The 18,033-nt window shown below is 41.8% G+C and overlaps 2 protein-coding genes across 2 annotated transcripts in view; both read right to left on the reverse strand.

Moving 5' to 3' along the window:
- The window catches only part of LOC125008171 (protocadherin alpha-C2-like), a 31,667-nt gene extending 18,789 nt beyond the window's left edge, over nucleotides 1–12,878 (reverse strand). The window contains exon 1 of the transcript XR_007112847.1: nucleotides 9,589–12,878. The gene's annotated coding sequence lies outside the window, so the exon portion shown is untranslated. The remainder of the gene's footprint in view (nucleotides 1–9,588) is intronic.
- On the reverse strand, nucleotides 12,695–14,730 carry LOC125008563 (protocadherin alpha-C2-like). The gene is made up of 2 exons (XM_047585848.1): nucleotides 13,072–14,730; nucleotides 12,695–12,778 (listed from the first exon to the last, which is right to left on the reverse strand). Exons 1-2 carry the CDS (start codon nucleotides 14,728–14,730, stop codon nucleotides 12,695–12,697), a joined length of 1,743 nt encoding a protein of 580 aa, XP_047441804.1.
- Between the last annotated feature and the right edge of the window lie 3,303 nt (nucleotides 14,731–18,033).

Below are 18,033 nucleotides of genomic sequence, written 5' to 3' on the forward strand. Positions count from 1 at the left end.
AAATGTTCACTCTCACTCAGATGATATGTTTTTACTGAATTCGATCCAACATCGGGATCAACTGCATTACTCAGTGAAAATCTCTCTCCTTTTGGAGTCGATTCAGATATGTCTAAATATATGACGTCTCTTCGAAATTGAGGGGCGTTGTCATTCATGTCCAAAATTTCTACTTCTATATTAAAAATTCTGACAGGATTTTCTAGTATAGCCTCTAACCTAAGATAGCAAGACGCGGACGTTTTGGTGGTGCATACATATTCCCTATCTATCTTCTCTACAACGTACAGCTCACCGGTTTCTTTGTTCACATCCAGATATTTCTTGTTCGCGATTATGTCCAGACGCATCTTCCTCTGATTCAGTGTTCTAACATCCAGACCGAGATCGGCAGCAAGGTTTGCAACAACTGATCCTTCTTTCATCTCTTCTGGTATAGAATAATGAGTCACTGAGGTCGATATGTTATTCACGAAAAAAAATAAAATTAGAACAACGAGCAGCGCGTACATCTTGTAAGACGCCATTGTTGCAGCGGGATCCACTGTTAGATTGATGCTCTTCAAAATATATAATTAAAGTTTAAAGTAATATTAAACATTTTCGTAACGATTTTACACTATTTATCTTCACAAAATAATAACCCGGCCATGTGTCCTTGCAGAAGTTACTGACCGTATTTTAGGAACAGCCTTTCAGTGCCACGGAGCTATCCTGTCATCTCTCTACGCTGTAAGGGAAAAGGTTCACAGGCGTTATGGGCTGGCATTTTCCTAACAAAACAGCGCCCCCTTTTACACAAGATCTCATCTTGTTTTCTACTACCGTTTATCCGCACTACGATTTTGCGGGGTTTGCTGAAGCCTATCCCACCCTTCATTGGACGAGATAGGGGTACACCCTGGCCATGTCGCCAGTTTGTCGCAATGCTAACACAGACACAAACAACCCATCCGCGCTCACTCTCGTACCTCGGGTCAATTTATTTGGAAGTGGAAGGAACCGGAATACTTTACAGAAAATATAATCTGAAATTTATTGACAGTTTAATGTTACATTCATTTTTAGTTTAAATGAGATAAATTAGAGGAAAGTTGAATTAAGACACCAGTTCAAATAGAGTAAAAGTTGTGTCAGGGTGGACTTTGTTTGTTTAATTGAACTGATATCTATTTTTGTTTGTTTTGATGTTCTTTTGATTTACAGTATATTGCAACGTGAGTTGACATGGAATTATTGTGAAGTACAAGATGGTCCAGAATGATTACATGGGATTCTTACCTGCAGAGTAGAAGCTGCCGAGTCACTAGTGTCTGTCAGTCCTGTTCCTCTTGGTATACTGGACACAATGTATCTGGAGCCCTTTGGAACAGGCTGTCTGACCACCAGCTTTCCTTTCCTGGTCTCTGCTAGAAACAGACTGTACCAGTAGGCATCGTTGGAGACCAGAGTGGAATCTGCGATGGTGGAGTTCCTCTCACTGATCACACTGTTCCTGGAGGGAGGAGCCGCTTTGCTGGGCTTGGGTTTCTGACACTTGAGCACGATGGTGACCAAAATGGTGATGAGCAGGAGGAATGACACAGAGCCCAGACCGATGACCAGATACAGGTTTAGGTCTGAGAAGATGTCATATTCCAGAGGCACCTCAGTCATGTCAGAGTAGGTCTTAACAGCAGTCTCCACTGTGGACAGCTTGATGGTGACTGTCGCAGAGAGAGCAGGATCCCCGTTGTCCTTGGCAACAACAACCAGCCTCTGGTGACGTGGATCTCTGTAACTGAACATCCTCATAGTCCGAATCTCTCCGTTGTATTGGTCCAGACTGAACAAGGTGGCATCAGTCACCTGTAGAAACTGGTAGGTAATCCGAGAGTTGTGCACAGAGTCTGTGTCTAAGGCGATCACCTTGGAAACCAGGGAGCCTTTATCCGTGGATCTGGGGATCTTTTCCTCTACCACAGAACCGTGCGCACGCCACGGAGACACAATAACAGGAGCGTTGTCATTCTGGTCCACAATAATGATGTGGACGGTCACGTTGCTGCTGAGTGGAGGAGAGCCAGAGTCTCTGGCCTCGATGTGGAAAAGAAACTCCTTCTCTATCTCATAGTCAAAAGTTTTGAGTGCGTAAAGATTCCCATTCTCTGGATTGATGGAGAACAGCATGGACATGGAGGTGTTGGCTATCTCCTTCTCCAGGATGAAATAGACAAGATACTGGTTCTCATGGAGGTCAGGGTCAAACGCAGTGAGTGAGCTGAGCAAGGCCCCGGGTGCGTTATTCTCTGCTACACGTATAGTATAAAATGACTGGGGGAACTGTGGGACATTGTCATTAACATCCAGCAGCTCTAATATCATAGTCTCATTGTCAGATAAAGGAGGAGAGCCTCTGTCTGTCACAGTGAAAGTGATGTCATATTCTGGGACCTTCTCACGGTCTAATGGCTCTGACACTACTAATTCATAATAGTTATCAGAGGACTCCCTCAGTTTGAAAGGCATGTTATCTGGAATGTGAAGATCAACCACTCCGTTGTCACCTGAGTCTTTATCACTGACAATAACTACAGCTATCACTGTGTCTAACTCTATGTTTTCATTGACTGGACTCTGAAATGATTTAATGGATATTTCTGGGTGGTTGTCGTTCATGTCTTCAACTACAATCTTGATCGTGCATTGTCCTGATAAACTATTGGCTCCTTTATCAGTTGCTATAACTTCCATATCATAAATCTTGAAGTCCTCATAGTTCAACATTCCTCTAATAGTAATTTCACCAGTGGTAGGATTCAGATTAAATGTTTCCTGTGTTTTTTCTGATGTATATAAACTGTATGAGTATGTTATATCAGAATTTGACCCTTCATCTAAGTCTGTTGCATTAAGATGAATAACAAGGCTTCCAATGGGAGAATTTTCCATTATTTTTACAGTCATATTGATTTTATCAAAAGCTGGTGCGTTATCATTTGTATCTAAAACACGAACAATTACACTGGCAGTACCAGAACGAGCAGGTGTTCCTCCATCTACAGCTGTCAGTATTAAATTATGAACAGCATGTTGTTCCCGATCTAAAGTCGTTGTTAATATTAACTCTGCAAACTTAGATCCGTCTCTTCCAGTTTGAACTTCAATATTAAAATATTGACTTTCACTCAGATGATATGTTTTTACTGAATTGGATCCAATATCAGGATCAACTGCATTGCTCAATGAAAATCTCTCTCCTTTTGGAGTCGATTCAGATATGTCTAAATATATGACGTCTCTTCGAAATTGAGGGGCGTTGTCATTCATGTCCAAAATTTCTACTTCTATATTAAAAATTCTTACAGGGTTTTCTAATATTGCCTCCAGTTTAAGATAGCAAGACGTGGATGACTTAGTGTTGCATATATATTCTCTATCTATCTTCTCTACAACGTACAGCTCACCAGTCTCTTTGTTCACATCCAGATATTTCTTGTTCGCGATGATGTCCAGACGCATCTTCCTCTGATTCAGTGTTCTAACATCCAGACCGAGATCGGTAGCAAGGTTTGCAACAACTGATCCTTCTTCCATTTCCTCAGGTATGGAGTAATGTGTCACTGAGTTCGCTATGTTATCAACGAAATATATCAAGATCAGAACCGCCAACAGCACGTACCTTTGGCAAAACGCCATTGTTGCAAAGGGAGCCTTTGTTTTGTAGCTATAAGACTGAACCATTTCTTACGATTACATGTGTGTTTCCAGCAATACAGATTTTTTTCCGTTAAGGCCTTGATCCAAAAATTAATCCGAAGAATTTGTCCGTGCAAAAAAAGCGTAACCGTATTTTAGGAACTTCGTTTCGGCACTGCGGAGCTATCTGATCGTTTCAGTAGACTGTAATGAAAATTATTCACTGGCGATCAGGGGCTGGCATTTTTCTGACAGAACAGCGCCACCCTTTAGGTTTTGGAAAGCAGTTTAGCTCTGTTTAAAGTGCAACTAGAAGTGTTTTACTGTGAATTAAAAATTAGTATCTTCTGCAAATATCACTGAAGGTATTTTGTTGGTGTAATTTTCCTTTGTTTTTAATTGTTTTTTTTTATCATTATTATTATTATTGTTATACATATTAGTAGTAGTAATTGTACTTAGGATATTTGATTTAGTTTGGCAAGGACATGTAGATTGAAAATGCAAAACGAGATGTTACTGAATATAACTGAAAAATAAATATGAAAATCGATGTGTACATGGGATTTTTACCTGCAGAGTAGAAGCTGCCGAGTCACTAGTGTCTGTCAGTCCTGTTCCTCTTGGTATACTGGACACAATGTATCTGGAGCCTTTTGGAACAGGCTGTCTCACCACCAGCTTTCCTTTCCTGGTCTCTGCTAGAAACAGACTGTACCAGTAGGCATCGTTGGAGACCAGAGTGGAATCTGCGATGGTGGAGTTCCTCTCACTGATCACACTGTTCCTGGAGGGAGGAGCCGCTTTGCTGGGCTTGGGTTTCTGACACTTGAGCACGATGGTGACCAAAATGGTGATGAGCAGGAGGAATGACACAGAGCCCAGACCGATGACCAGATACAGGTTTAGGTCTGAGAAGATGTCATATTCCAGAGGCACCTCAGTCATGTCAGAATAGGTCTTAACAGCAGTCTCCACTGTGGACAGCTTGATGGTGACTGTAGCAGAGAGAGCAGGATTCCCGTTGTCCTTGGCAACAACAACCAGCCTCTGATGACGTGGATCTCTGTAGCTGAACATCCTCATAGTCCGGATCTCTCCGTTGTATTGGTCCAGACTGAACAAGGTGGCGTCAGTCACCTGTAGAAACTGGTAGGTAATCCGAGAGTTGTGCACAGAGTCTGTGTCTAAGGCGATCACCTTGGAAACCAGAGAGCCTTTATCCGTGGATCTGGGGATCTTTTCCTCCACCACCGAGCCGTGCGCACGCCACGGAGACACAATAACAGGAGCGTTGTCATTCTGGTCCACAATAATGATGTGGACGGTCACGTTGCTGCTGAGTGGAGGAGAGCCAGAGTCTCTGGCCTCGATGTGGAAAAGAAACTCCTTCTCTATCTCATAGTCAAAAGTTTTGAGTGCATAAAGATTCCCATTCTCTGGATTGATGGAAAACAGCATGGACATGGATGTGTTGGCTATCTCCTTCTCCAGGATGAAATAAACTAGATACTGGTTCTCATGGAGGTCAGGGTCAAACGCAGTGAGTGAGCTGAGCAAGGCCCCGGGTGCATTATTCTCTGCTACACGTATAGTATAAAATGACTGGGGGAACTGTGGGACATTGTCATTGACATCCAGCAGCTCTAAAGTCATAGTCTCATTGTCAGATAAAGGAGGAGAGCCTCTGTCTGTCACAGTGAAAGTGATGTCATATTCTGGGACCTTCTCACGGTCTAATGGCTCTGACACTACTAATTCATAATAGTTATCAGAGGACTCCCTCAATTTGAAAGGCATGTTATCTGGAATGTGAAGATCAACCACTCCGTTGTCACCTGAGTCTTTATCACTGACAATAACTACAGCTATCACTGTGTCTAACTCTATGTTTTCATTGACTGGACTCTGAAATGATTTAATGGATATCTCTGGGTGGTTGTCATTCATGTCTTCAACTGCAATCTTGATGGTGCATTGTCCTGATAAACTATTGGCTCCTTTATCAGTTGCTATAATTTCCATATCATAAATCTTGAAGTCCTCATAGTTCAGCATTCCTCTAACAGTAATTTCACCAGTGGCAGGATTCAGATTAAATGTTTCCTGTGTTTTTTCTGATGTATATAAACTGTATGAGTATGTTATATCAGAATTTGACCCTTCATCTAAGTCTGTTGCATTAAGATGAATAACAAGGCTTCCAATGGGAGAATTTTCCATTATTTTTACAGTCATATTGATTTTATCAAAAGCTGGTGCGTTGTCATTTGTATCTAAAACACGAACAATTACACTGGCAGTACCAGAACGAGCAGGTGTTCCTCCATCTACAGCTGTGAGTATTAAATTATGAACAGCCTGCTGCTCCCGATCTAAAGTCGTTGTTAATATTAATTCGGCAAATTTCGATCCGTCTCTTCCAGTTTGAACTTCGATATTAAAATATCGACTTTCACTCAGATGGTATGTTTTCACTGAATTTGATCCAATATCGGGATCAACCGCATTACTCAGTGAAAATCTCTCTCCTTTTGGAGTCGATTCAGATATGTCTAAATATATGACGTCTCTTCGAAATTGAGGGGCGTTGTCGTTCATGTCCAAAATTTCTACTTCTATATTAAAAATTCTTACGGGGTTTTCTAATATCATTTCAAGTTTGAGATAGCATGATGCAGACGACTTGGAAGGGCAGATGTATTCCCTATCAATCTTCTCTACAACATACAGATCACCGGTTTCTTTGTTCACATCCAGATATTTCTTGTTCGCGATGATGTCCAGACGCATCTTCCTCTGATTCAGTGTTCTAACATCCAGACTCAGATCGGTAGCAAGGTTTGCAACAACTGATCCTTCTTTCATCTCTTCTGGTATAGAGTAATGAGTCACTGAGGTCGATGTTTCCTCAACGAGTGAAAAGATGAGAACAATGAGCAGCACGTACCTTTCGCAAAACGCCATTGTTACGAGGTGGTACATTGTAGTTGTAGGATTAAGTGCATCTAATGATAAAAATGAGGTTTCCAGCAATATCGATGAAGTCCTTGTTGGTTTTGACAGCACAAAATTAATCTTAGAAATGTGTTCGCACAAAAATGTGTAACCGCATTTAAAGAGCTGCGGTTCAGCACCACGGATCCGTCCGGTCCTTCCCTGGTTGTCTCAACTGAAATTGAGTCATACATGGCTTCAGTCGGCCGTCGCTTTTCTAACAAAACAGCGCCACCTTTTAGGTTTTGTCGAACTAATCATCTGAGTATAGTATCGGAAAACCATGAATCATTAGATTAGTTTCAGTTTAATTTTTTATTGAGTAATCACTGCAAATACCCTAAAATCTATATAACATTTAGACTACTGTATTAAATGTTTACGTTCGTTGACCGTGTGTTTTACGCAAAAGGGATTTTTACGGAATATTGGTGGACAGTAATTATTAAAGCACTTATATAGATTATATTTGTATTTCTGAAGATAATATTTGTGAAGTATGAAGATAGACTCCAATGTCTACATGGGATTCTTACCTGCAGAGTAGAAGCTGCAGAGTCACTAGTATCTGTCAGTCCTGTTCCTCGTGGTATACTGGACACAATGTATCTGGAGCCCTTTGGAACAGGCTGTCTCACCACCAGCTTTCCTTTCCTGGTCTCTGCTAGAAACAGACTGTACCAGTAGGCATCGTTGGAGACCAGAGTGGAATCTGCGATGGTGGAGTTCCTCTCACTGATCACACTGTTCCTGGAGGGAGGAGCCGCTTTGCTGGGCTTGGGTTTCTGACACTTGAGCACGATGGTGACCAAAATGGTGATGAGCAGGAGGAATGACACAGAGCCCAGACCGATGACCAGATACAGGTTTAGGTCTGAGAAGATGTCATATTCCAGAGGCACCTCAGTCATGTCAGAGTAGGTCTTAACAGCAGTCTCCACTGTGGACAGCTTGATGGTGACTGTCGCAGAGAGAGCAGGATTCCCGTTGTCCTTGGCAACAACAACCAGCCTCTGATGACGTGGATCTCTGTAACTGAACATCCTCATAGTCCGGATCTCTCCGTTGTATTGGTCCAGACTGAACAAGGTGGCATCAGTCACCTGAAGAAACTGGTAGGTAATCCGAGAGTTGTGCACAGAGTCTGTGTCTAAGGCGATCACCTTGGAAACCAGAGAGCCTTTATCCGTGGATCTGGGGATCTTTTCCTCCACCACCGAGCCGTGCGCACGCCACGGAGACACAATAACAGGAGCGTTGTCATTCTGGTCCACAATAATGATGTGGACGGTCACGTTGCTGCTGAGTGGAGGAGAGCCAGAGTCTCTGGCCTCGATGTGGAAAAGAAACTCCTTCTCTATCTCATAGTCAAAAGTTTTGAGTGCATAAAGATTCCCATTCTCTGGATTGATGGAGAACAGCATGGACATGGAGGTGTTGGCTATCTCCTTCTCTAGGATGAAATAAACTAGATACTGGTTCTCATGGAGGTCAGGGTCAAATGCAGTGAGTGAGCTGAGCAAGGCCCCGGGTGCGTTATTCTCTGCTACACGTATAGTATAAAATGACTGGGGGAACTGTGGGACATTGTCATTGACATCCAGCAGCTCTAAAGTCATAGTCTCATTGTCAGATAAAGGAGGAGAGCCTCTGTCTGTCACAGTGAAAGTGATGTCATATTCTGGGACCTTCTCACGGTCTAATGGCTCTGACACTACTAATTCATAATAGTTATCAGAGGACTCCCTCAGTTTGAAAGGCATGTTATCTGGAATGTGAAGATCAACCACTCCGTTGTCACCTGAGTCTTTATCACTGACACTAACTACAGCTATCACTGTGTCTAATTCTATGTTTTCATTCACTGGACTCTGAAATGATTTAATGGATATTTCTGGGTGGTTGTCGTTCATGTCTTCAACTACAATCTTGATGGTGCATTGTCCTGATAAACTATTGGCTCCTTTATCAGTTGCTATAATTTCCATATCATAAATCTTGAAGTCCTCATAGTTCAGCATTCCTCTAACAGTAATTTCACCAGTGGCAGGATTCAGATTAAATGTTTCCTGTGTTTTTTCTGATGTATATAAACTGTATGAGTATGTTATATCAGAATTTGACCCTTCATCTAAATCTGTTGCATTAAGACGAATAACAAGACTTCCAATAGGAGAATTCTCTAGTATGTTAACAGAATAGATTGATTTGTCAAATGTAGGTGCGTTATCATTTGTATCTAACACTTGAACTATAATTCGGGCAGTACCAGAACGAGCAGGTGTTCCTCCATCTACTGCTGTGAGTATTAAATTATGAACAGCATGCTCCTCCCGATCTAATTGTTTTTTCAGGATCAAGTCGGCCAATTTCGAACCGTCTCTGCCAGTCTGAACTTCAATGTCGAAATATTCACTTTCCCCCAGAAGATATGTTTTCACTGAATTGGATCCAACATCGGGATCAACTGCATTGCTCAGAGAAAATCTCTCTCCAGTAGGCGTTGACTCAGATATGTCCAAGTGTATGACGTCTCTTCGAAAATGCGGTACGTTATCGTTAATATCTATAATCTCTAATTCGATGTTAAATATGCGCACAGGATTTTCAAGTATTACCTCCATTTTCAAGTAGCACGACGTGAGCATTTTTGTACATATATATTCCCTATCAATCTTCTCTACAGCATACAGCTCACCGGTTTCTTTGTTCACATCCAGATATTTCTTGTTCGCGATGATGTCCAGACGCATCTTCCTCTGATTCAGTGTTCTTACATCCAGACCGAGATCGGTAGCGAGGTTTGCAACAACTGATCCTTCTTTCATCTCTTCTGGTATAGAGTAATGAGTCACTGAGGTCGATATGATATTAACGAAAGAAATCAAGATTAAAACAACGAGCAGCACGTACCTTTTGCAAGACGCCATTGTTGCAACGCGACCCAATGTAGTAATGTAGTATTAACGCTTTTAAAAAGGTAAAATGGGGGTTCCAGATATTCTAAATATTTCCGTAACGACCTCGATCCAAACTATATTCACACAAAGATCATCCTCTTAATGGGTCCTAGCAGAAATGCGTTACCACATTTCAGGAATTGAATTTCAGTACCACGGGGCTGTCCCGTCGTTTCATTGTAGTCTCTACTGAAAGTGAGCCACTGTTATTTTATACAAAACAGCGCCACCTTATCGGATCTGGTTAACTGTTTAACAGAGATTAACACGGAACTCCATAGAACATGTCATTGGTTTACGTGTAAATACAATTTTCTAACAAATGCAAATGTCATTGAATGTCCTGAATTGTGTTAGTGCTGAGATTATTTTATATGTTTATATATTTGTTTTTAGATTCCCTGATTAAGTTTTGTAATTCTGTGTAGATATACCAGGCCTTACGAGCTTTTACTAAATATATATGAAGTATAAATATGATAATACATTTATACATTCTCACCTGCAGAGTGGAAGCTGCAGAGTCACTAGTGTCTGTCAGTCCTGTTCCTCTTGGTATACTGGACACAATGTATCTGGAGCCCTTTGGAACAGGCTGTCTCACCACCAGCTTTCCTTTCCTGGTCTCTGCTAGAAACAGACTGTACCAGTAGGCATCGTTGGAGACCAGAGTGGAATCTGCGATGGTGGAGTTCCTCTCACTGATCACACTGTTTCTGGAGGGAGGAGCCGCTTTGCTGGGCTTGGGTTTCTGACACTTGAGCACGATGGTGACCAAAATGGTGATGAGCAGGAGGAATGACACAGAGCCCAGACCGATGACCAGATACAGGTTTAGATCTGAGAAGATGTCATATTCCAGAGGCACCTCGGTCATGTCAGAATAGGTCTTAACAGCAGTCTCCACTGTGGACAGCTTGATGGTGACCGTAGCAGAGAGAGCAGGATTCCCGTTGTCCTTGGCAACAACAACCAGCCTCTGATGACGTGGATCTCTGTAACTGAACATCCTCATAGTCCGGATCTCTCCGTTGTATTGGTCCAGACTGAACAAGGTGGCATCAGTCACCTGTAGAAACTGGTAGGTAATCCGAGAGTTGTGCACAGAGTCTGTGTCTAAGGCGATCACCTTGGAAACCAGGGAGCCTTTATCCGTGGATCTGGGGATCTTTTCCTCCACCACCGAGCCATGCGCACGCCACGGAGACACAATAACAGGAGCGTTGTCGTTCTGGTCCACAATAATGATGTGGACGGTCACGTTGCTGCTGAGTGGAGGAGAGCCAGAGTCTCTGGCCTCGATGTGGAAAAGAAACTCCTTCTCTATCTCATAGTCAAAAGTTTTGAGCGCGTAAAGATTCCCATTCTCTGGATTGATGGAGAACAGCATGGACATGGAGGTGTTGGCTATCTCCTTCTCCAGGATGAAATAGACTAGATACTGGTTCTCATGGAGGTCAGGGTCAAACGCAGTGAGTGAGCTGAGCAAGGCCCCTGGTGCGTTATTCTCTGCTACACGTATAGTATAAAATGACTGGGGGAACTGTGGGACATTGTCATTGACATCCAGCAGCTCTAAAGTCATAGTCTCATTGTCAGATAAAGGAGGAGAGCCTCTGTCTGTCACAGTGAAAGTGATGTCATATTCTGGGACCTTCTCACGGTCTAATGGCTCTGACACTACTAATTCATAATAGTTATCAGAGGACTCCCTCAGTTTGAAAGGCATGTTATCTGGAATGTGAAGATCAACCACTCCGTTGTCACCTGAGTCTTTATCACTGACAATAACTACAGCTATCACTGTGTCTAACTCTATGTTTTCATTGACTGGACTCTGAAATGATTTAATGGATATTTCTGGGTGGTTGTCATTCATGTCTTCAACTACAATCTTGATTGTGCATTGTCCTGATAAACTATTGGCTCCTTTATCAGTTGCTATAACTTCCATATCATAAATCTTGAAGTCCTCATAGTTCAACATTCCTCTAACAGTAATTTCACCAGTGGTAGGATTCAGATTAAATGTTTCCTGTGTTTTTTCTGATGTATATAAACTGTATGAGTATGTTATATCAGAATTTGACCCTTCATCTAAGTCTGTTGCATTAAGACGAATAACAAGACTTCCAATGGGAGAATTTTCCAATATTTTCACAGTCATACTGACTTCATCAAAAGCTGGCGCGTTATCATTTGTATCTAAAACACGAACAATAACACTGGCAGTGCCAGAACGGGCAGGTGTTCCTCCATCTACAGCTGTGAGTATTAAATTATGAACAGCATGCTGCTCCCGATCTAACGTCTTTGTTAATATTAATTCGGCAAATTTCGATCCGTCTCTTCCAGTTTGAACTTCAATATTAAAGTATTCACTTTCACTTAAATGATATGTTTTCACTGAATTGGATCCAACATCGGGATCAACTGCATTGCTCAATGAAAATCTCTCTCCTTTTGGAGTCGATTCAGAGATGTCTAAATGTATAGCGTCTCTTCGAAATTGAGGGGCGTTGTCATTCATGTCCAAAATTTCTACTTCTATATTAAAAATTCTTACGGGGTTTTCTAATATCATTTCATGTTTAAGATAGCAAGTATCAGACGTCTTGTAAGGGCAGATATATTCCCTATCAATCTTCTCTACCACATACAGCTCACCAGTCTCTTTGTTCACATCCAGATATTTCTTGTTCGCGATTATGTCCAGACGCATCTTCCTCTGATTCAGTGTTCTAACATCCAGACTCAGATCGGTAGCAAGGTTTGCAACAACTGATCCTTCTTTCATCTCTTCTGGTATAGAGTAATGAGTCACTGAGGTCGATGTTTGTTTAACGAGTGAAAAGATGAGAACAATGAGCAGCACGTACCTTTCGCAAAACGCCATTGTTACGAGGTGGTACATTGTAGTTGTAGGATTAAGTGCATCTAATGATAAAAATGATGTTTCCAGCAATATCGATGAAGTCCTTGTTGGTTTTGACAGCACAAAATTAATCTTAGAAATGTGTTCGCACAAAAATGTGTAACCGCATTTAAAGAGCTGCGGTTCAGCACCACGGATCCGTCCGGTCCTTCCCTGGTTGTCTCAACTGAAAGTGAGTCATACATGGCTTCAGTCGGCCGTCGCTTTTCTAACAAAACAGCGCCACCTTTTAGGTTTTGTCAAACTGGTCTTAGTTTATATTTGGAAAACCATGAATCATTAGATTAGCTGACACTGCAAATATCCTAACATCTATTTAACATTTAGACTACTGTATCAAATGTTTACGTTCGTTGACCGTGTGTTTTACGCAAAACGGATTATTACGGAATATTGGTGGATAGTAATTATTAAAGCACTTATATAGATTATATTCTTATCTGTGAAGATAATATTTGTGAAGTATAAATATAGTATCGAATGTCTACATGGGATTCTTACCTGCAGAGTAGAAGCTGCTGAGTCACTAGTGTCTGTCAGTCCTGTTCCTCTTGGTATACTGGAAACAATGTATCTGGAGCCCTTTGGAACAGGCTGTCTCACCACCAACTTTCCTTTCCTGGTCTCTGCTAGAAACAGACTGTACCAGTAGGCATCATTGGAGACCAGAGTGGAATCTGCGATGGTGGAGTTCCTCTCACTGATCACACTGTTCCTGGAGGGAGGAGCCGCTTTGCTGGGCTTGGGTTTCTGACACTTGAGCACGATGGTGACCAAAATGGTGATGAGCAGGAGGAATGACACAGAGCCCAGACCGATGACCAGATACAGGTTTAGGTCTGAGAAGATGTCATATTCCAGAGGCACCTCAGTCATGTCAGAGTAGGTCTTAACAGCAGTCTCCACTGTGGACAGCTTGATGGTGACTGTAGCAGAGAGAGCAGGATCCCCGTTGTCCTTGGCAACAACAACCAGCCTTTGGTGACGTGGATCTCTGTAACTGAACATCCTCATAGTCCGGATCTCTCCGTTGTATTGGTCCAGACTAAACAAGGTGGCATCAGTCACCTGTAGAAACTGGTAGGTAATCCGAGAGTTGTGCACAGAGTCTGTGTCTAAGGCAATCACCTTGGAAACCAGGGAGCCTTTATCCGTGGATCTGGGGATCTTTTCCTCCACCACCGAGCCATGCGCACGCCACGGAGACACAATAACAGGAGCGTTGTCGTTCTGGTCCACAATAATGATGTGGACGGTCACGTTGCTGCTGAGTGGAGGAGAGCCAGAGTCTCTGGCCTCGATGTGGAAAAGAAACTCCTTCTCTATCTCATAGTCAAAAGTCTTGAGTGCGTAAAGATTCCCATTCTCTGGATTAATGGAGAACAGCATGGACATGGAGGTGTTGGCTATCTCCTTCTCTAGGATGAAATAAACTAGATACTGGTTTTCATGGAGGTCAGGGTCAAACGCAGTGAGTGAGCTGAGCAAGGCCCCGGGTGCGTTATTCTCTTTCACACGTATAGTATAAAATGACTGCGGGAACTGTGGCGCGTTGTCATTTATATCCAGTAAGTGGACACTTATTGTTTCATTGTCAGATAAAGGAGGCGTTCCTGCGTCTGTTACAATCAAAGTGATCTCATATTCAGGTACTGTTTCGCGATCCAGTGGCTCGGACACGATGAGCTTGTAATGCATTGGTCTGTCTGATGCTTCGTTAAGAATAAAGGGCATTGGCTGATGTATAGACAAGCTTACTTTTCCATTATCCCCTGTGTCTCGGTCACTTATTCCCACCAGCGCAATGACGCTTCCTACTGGTATGTTCTCATCAACTGTGTTTTTAACAGACTGTATGGTGATTTCTGGATAATTGTCATTCATGTCAGTCACATGGACGACTACTTTGCACTGTCCTAACAAGGGATGAGTCCCTTTGTCTCTGGCCTCGACGTGCATCTCATAAAACTTCATATCTTCATAGTCTATAGTTCCTTTCACCGTTATCTCCCCAGTGTTAGGATTCAGCGCAAAGACATCTTGTGTTTTTTCTGACGTGTAAAGGGTGAATGAGTACACTATCTCTGAATTCAGACCCTCGTCAAGATCAGTGGCGTTCAGCTTCATCACTAATGTTCCTATCGGGGAATTCTCTGTCATGTTTATTGTATAAGTCTGCTTATCAAACCGAGGAGGATTATCGTTTGTATCCTGTACTCTAACAATAATATTAGCAGTCCCGGAACGCACAGGAACACCTCCATCCACAGCAGTCAGTATTAAATTGTGAACCGCCTCCTCTTCTCTGTCTAAAGACTTGGTCAACACCAAATCTACATACTGGGTTCCGTCAGTGCCTGTCTGAATTTCGATCGTGAAATGTTCACTGACGCTGAGTTTATAGGTCTTAATTGTATTTATGCCGACATCTGGATCCACAGCATTGGGCAGGGAGAACCTCTCTCCCGGTGTTGCCGATTCTGAAACATCGAGCTCTACTCTGTCTCGTCTGAAATGGGGAGCGTTATCGTTTATGTCCGTTATTCCAAGCTCGATATTAAAAATGCGCAAGGGACTTTCTATGATAACATCAAGCTTTAACAAACAGGATGTAGGTTTCGCCGGGCAAAGAAATTCTCTGTCCATCTTTTCAACGATATACAACTCCCCCGTCTTTTTGTTAAAGTCTAAATATTTTTTGCTCGTGAAGATGTCAAGTTTTACCTCTCGCTGTGTCAAACCTCCAGGTTCAAGTCCCAAGTCCGCTGCGAGATTGGCCACAACGGAGCCCCGTTCCATCTCCTCTGCTATGGAGTATCGTGTCACAGACAAAGCACTGGGCCATATTGCACACAGGACAAAGGCGGTCGTCCAAAACCCCATCCTTTAACTTATAAGAAAAAAAATATATATCCGGGACAGTTTTGTGTTTAATTTGATTTTTAAGACTGACGAAATGTCCCAGATTGTCTTGAAGAAGATGTATTAAAAATAAGATATTTTGGATTCTGTTTAGATTCAAAAAGATGGTCTTTCTGCAGCTTATCCTGCACCCTTTACAAATGGGTGTGTCATGACTTCAGTGAAGGAGATTCACCATGTTTCAGTGGTCAACAGTGACACCATGTGACAGAAGCTGCTCATAGTACAGTAATTATTCCTAAGCAGGCCGTACACTACCTAAAATATGCCTACAGGGGACGGTGGCATTTACACTTATATGTTTGGTGAAATAAAGATGTCACCTTTGTTATTGTCTGTGTGATCAATGAGTCAGCCAGTGACACCAGACGTCGATGGCATGAATGGTAGCGAAAGGAGGAAAAACGCAAGGTGGAAAATGGTGAAATCCCGAGACAGTTATAGACAGGTGGTAGTTGTCCTGTTGACTCGAGACACAGCAGGACCGAATGCAGAGATTGGTAAAGTTGACCCAAGTGAACTGTGGCCAGAGGATAAAACAAAGGCACTATCACAAATTAGACTGAACGAACTGGCAAAGCTGGACTCAGAGACCCTGTAGCAAGGTTAAAGCTACATTTTTAAACTTGCCAGCGCAATTAAGTGAGCAGATATATACTTACATTCATACATACTCTAAGTGATCTGATTACAAAAAGCCTAACAGGAGGACCTGTGTATTTGTGCTCAAGCACTGGAAATAATTTCATATTATTAATAAATAAACAAATAAAATTTAAAAATCGGAAGTAAAGTATTAAAGTATAACCTAGGTTGTGAATAGTTGTACAACAGCTCATCTTTTTTTGCAACAATTAAGCTACTATGACCAATCAATTTCCCTTATGGATCATTAAAGTTTGTCTAAGTCTAATGTTCATTCAGTGTTTGATATAAAAATCATTATCAAATAAAATTGTCTTTAATCAACCTTATATTGATGTTTAATAGAAACCAATAACAGTTAATTTGTTTGTGTGCAGTTAATATAATAATTGTATTGTAGAACATTCACATTACTTGATCTAAACTAAATAGTTGTAGTCAAATTTGGTTAATTGAGAACCTATGTTATTTTATTTCATTTCAAGTACCCACCAGATTTTCGCGATGCTGGCTCAGCTAGTAGTTACATTTTTTATCCACCATCCTACTGTCTCAACAAAGACTGACAAGAGAAGTAGATGTATTCCTCTGCCCCTCCTCCCTCAATTATGTTGTTGTTTTCGTTTTCATCTCAAATATGCTTTCAGTTAACTGACATTTTTATATGATGTATTTCTGGTTTCATTGTAACCTCCCAGCTCCACAGTTATTGATTTAGCAATATCAAATGAATAAACTGTTCCAGCACCCTGTTTTGTGCTTAAATGATTCTTACTCAATTATGCCCTCTGCTGGATAACCAAGCTGCTAGAAGTTGACTTGAAAATAGATGTACATGTACTGTACATGTGACTGGTACAAGCATCAAGAATCTTTTCATTTATTTGGATGTATTACTCATTTATTTATATTTACCAACTTTGAAGCACTTCATTTCTTTTAGTATTTCTATTTTAAAATCTCTCTGCTCTTCGTGGTGGAATATTGTGCCTTTCATTCCACAGTACTGCCACAATCACCTCAACATTAAAGTGCGTCTTCTGTTAAAACATTTTATTTTTAATACATTGTTTATATATCATGCGTTTGTATTTTAACACTTTTTTGCCTTGAAATAAAACGTGTGCGTGTCACATGGAAGTCAAGGTTTGCGTGTGTACGTCGTCATGAGAAGGGTTCCTCATTAATAATAACAGAATAAAGCCAACATCTTGTATCAGTGTTGGTTTAGCAATGCACGAGGCGCCCTCTGGCGGACGACTGGCAACATTGCAGTTGGACGGAAAATAAACTCAGGTCAGTGCAATTTCAGCACCACGGCAATGGAAAGCTCCCGGTGCCAGTGACAAGCTGGTTAAAGGATGTGACATGTGATGCAAGATGCCCTGTGCTGAGTACTGTGTTAATGGAGCTCAGTAACACAATTTCACCAGCCAAATGTATGTGAGACAATTTCCTTTCTTGTATTACCGAGTATATGTGTAACTTATTTCATCTCTATTTTAAAAACAGCTCCATTCTTCACTTATCTGAAACTGAGCCAACATGACCTAAATATGGATGCCTCTTCCGTCGTCCCTGCGGATCACCTTACCTCAGAGAAGGTTAGCCTGCTCCCCTCTGTGCTCTCCGTGGACGCCCGTTCCCTTATTAGCAAAATTATTTTCAATCTGAGCCATAGGAAGATCTAATTAACCTGTTAATTTCTGGCCAGTAGCCAGCTCTCATCTGTTGATGGTAAAAACTAAGAGGTGGGAGAAGTGAGATGTAAAAGGGCATATCGAGAGAAGCGACAGGCCCCAGAGCTCACATTCAGGTGTGGCATTTGGTGTTGAGACCCCCCTTACCCTAGATGCTTGTGTTCATGTTCGTGGTCTTAATTAAAGTGATATTTCA

Source organism: Mugil cephalus, chromosome 5 (assembly GCF_022458985.1).
Source record: "Mugil cephalus isolate CIBA_MC_2020 chromosome 5, CIBA_Mcephalus_1.1, whole genome shotgun sequence".
Taxonomy (NCBI): domain Eukaryota; kingdom Metazoa; phylum Chordata; class Actinopteri; order Mugiliformes; family Mugilidae; genus Mugil; species Mugil cephalus.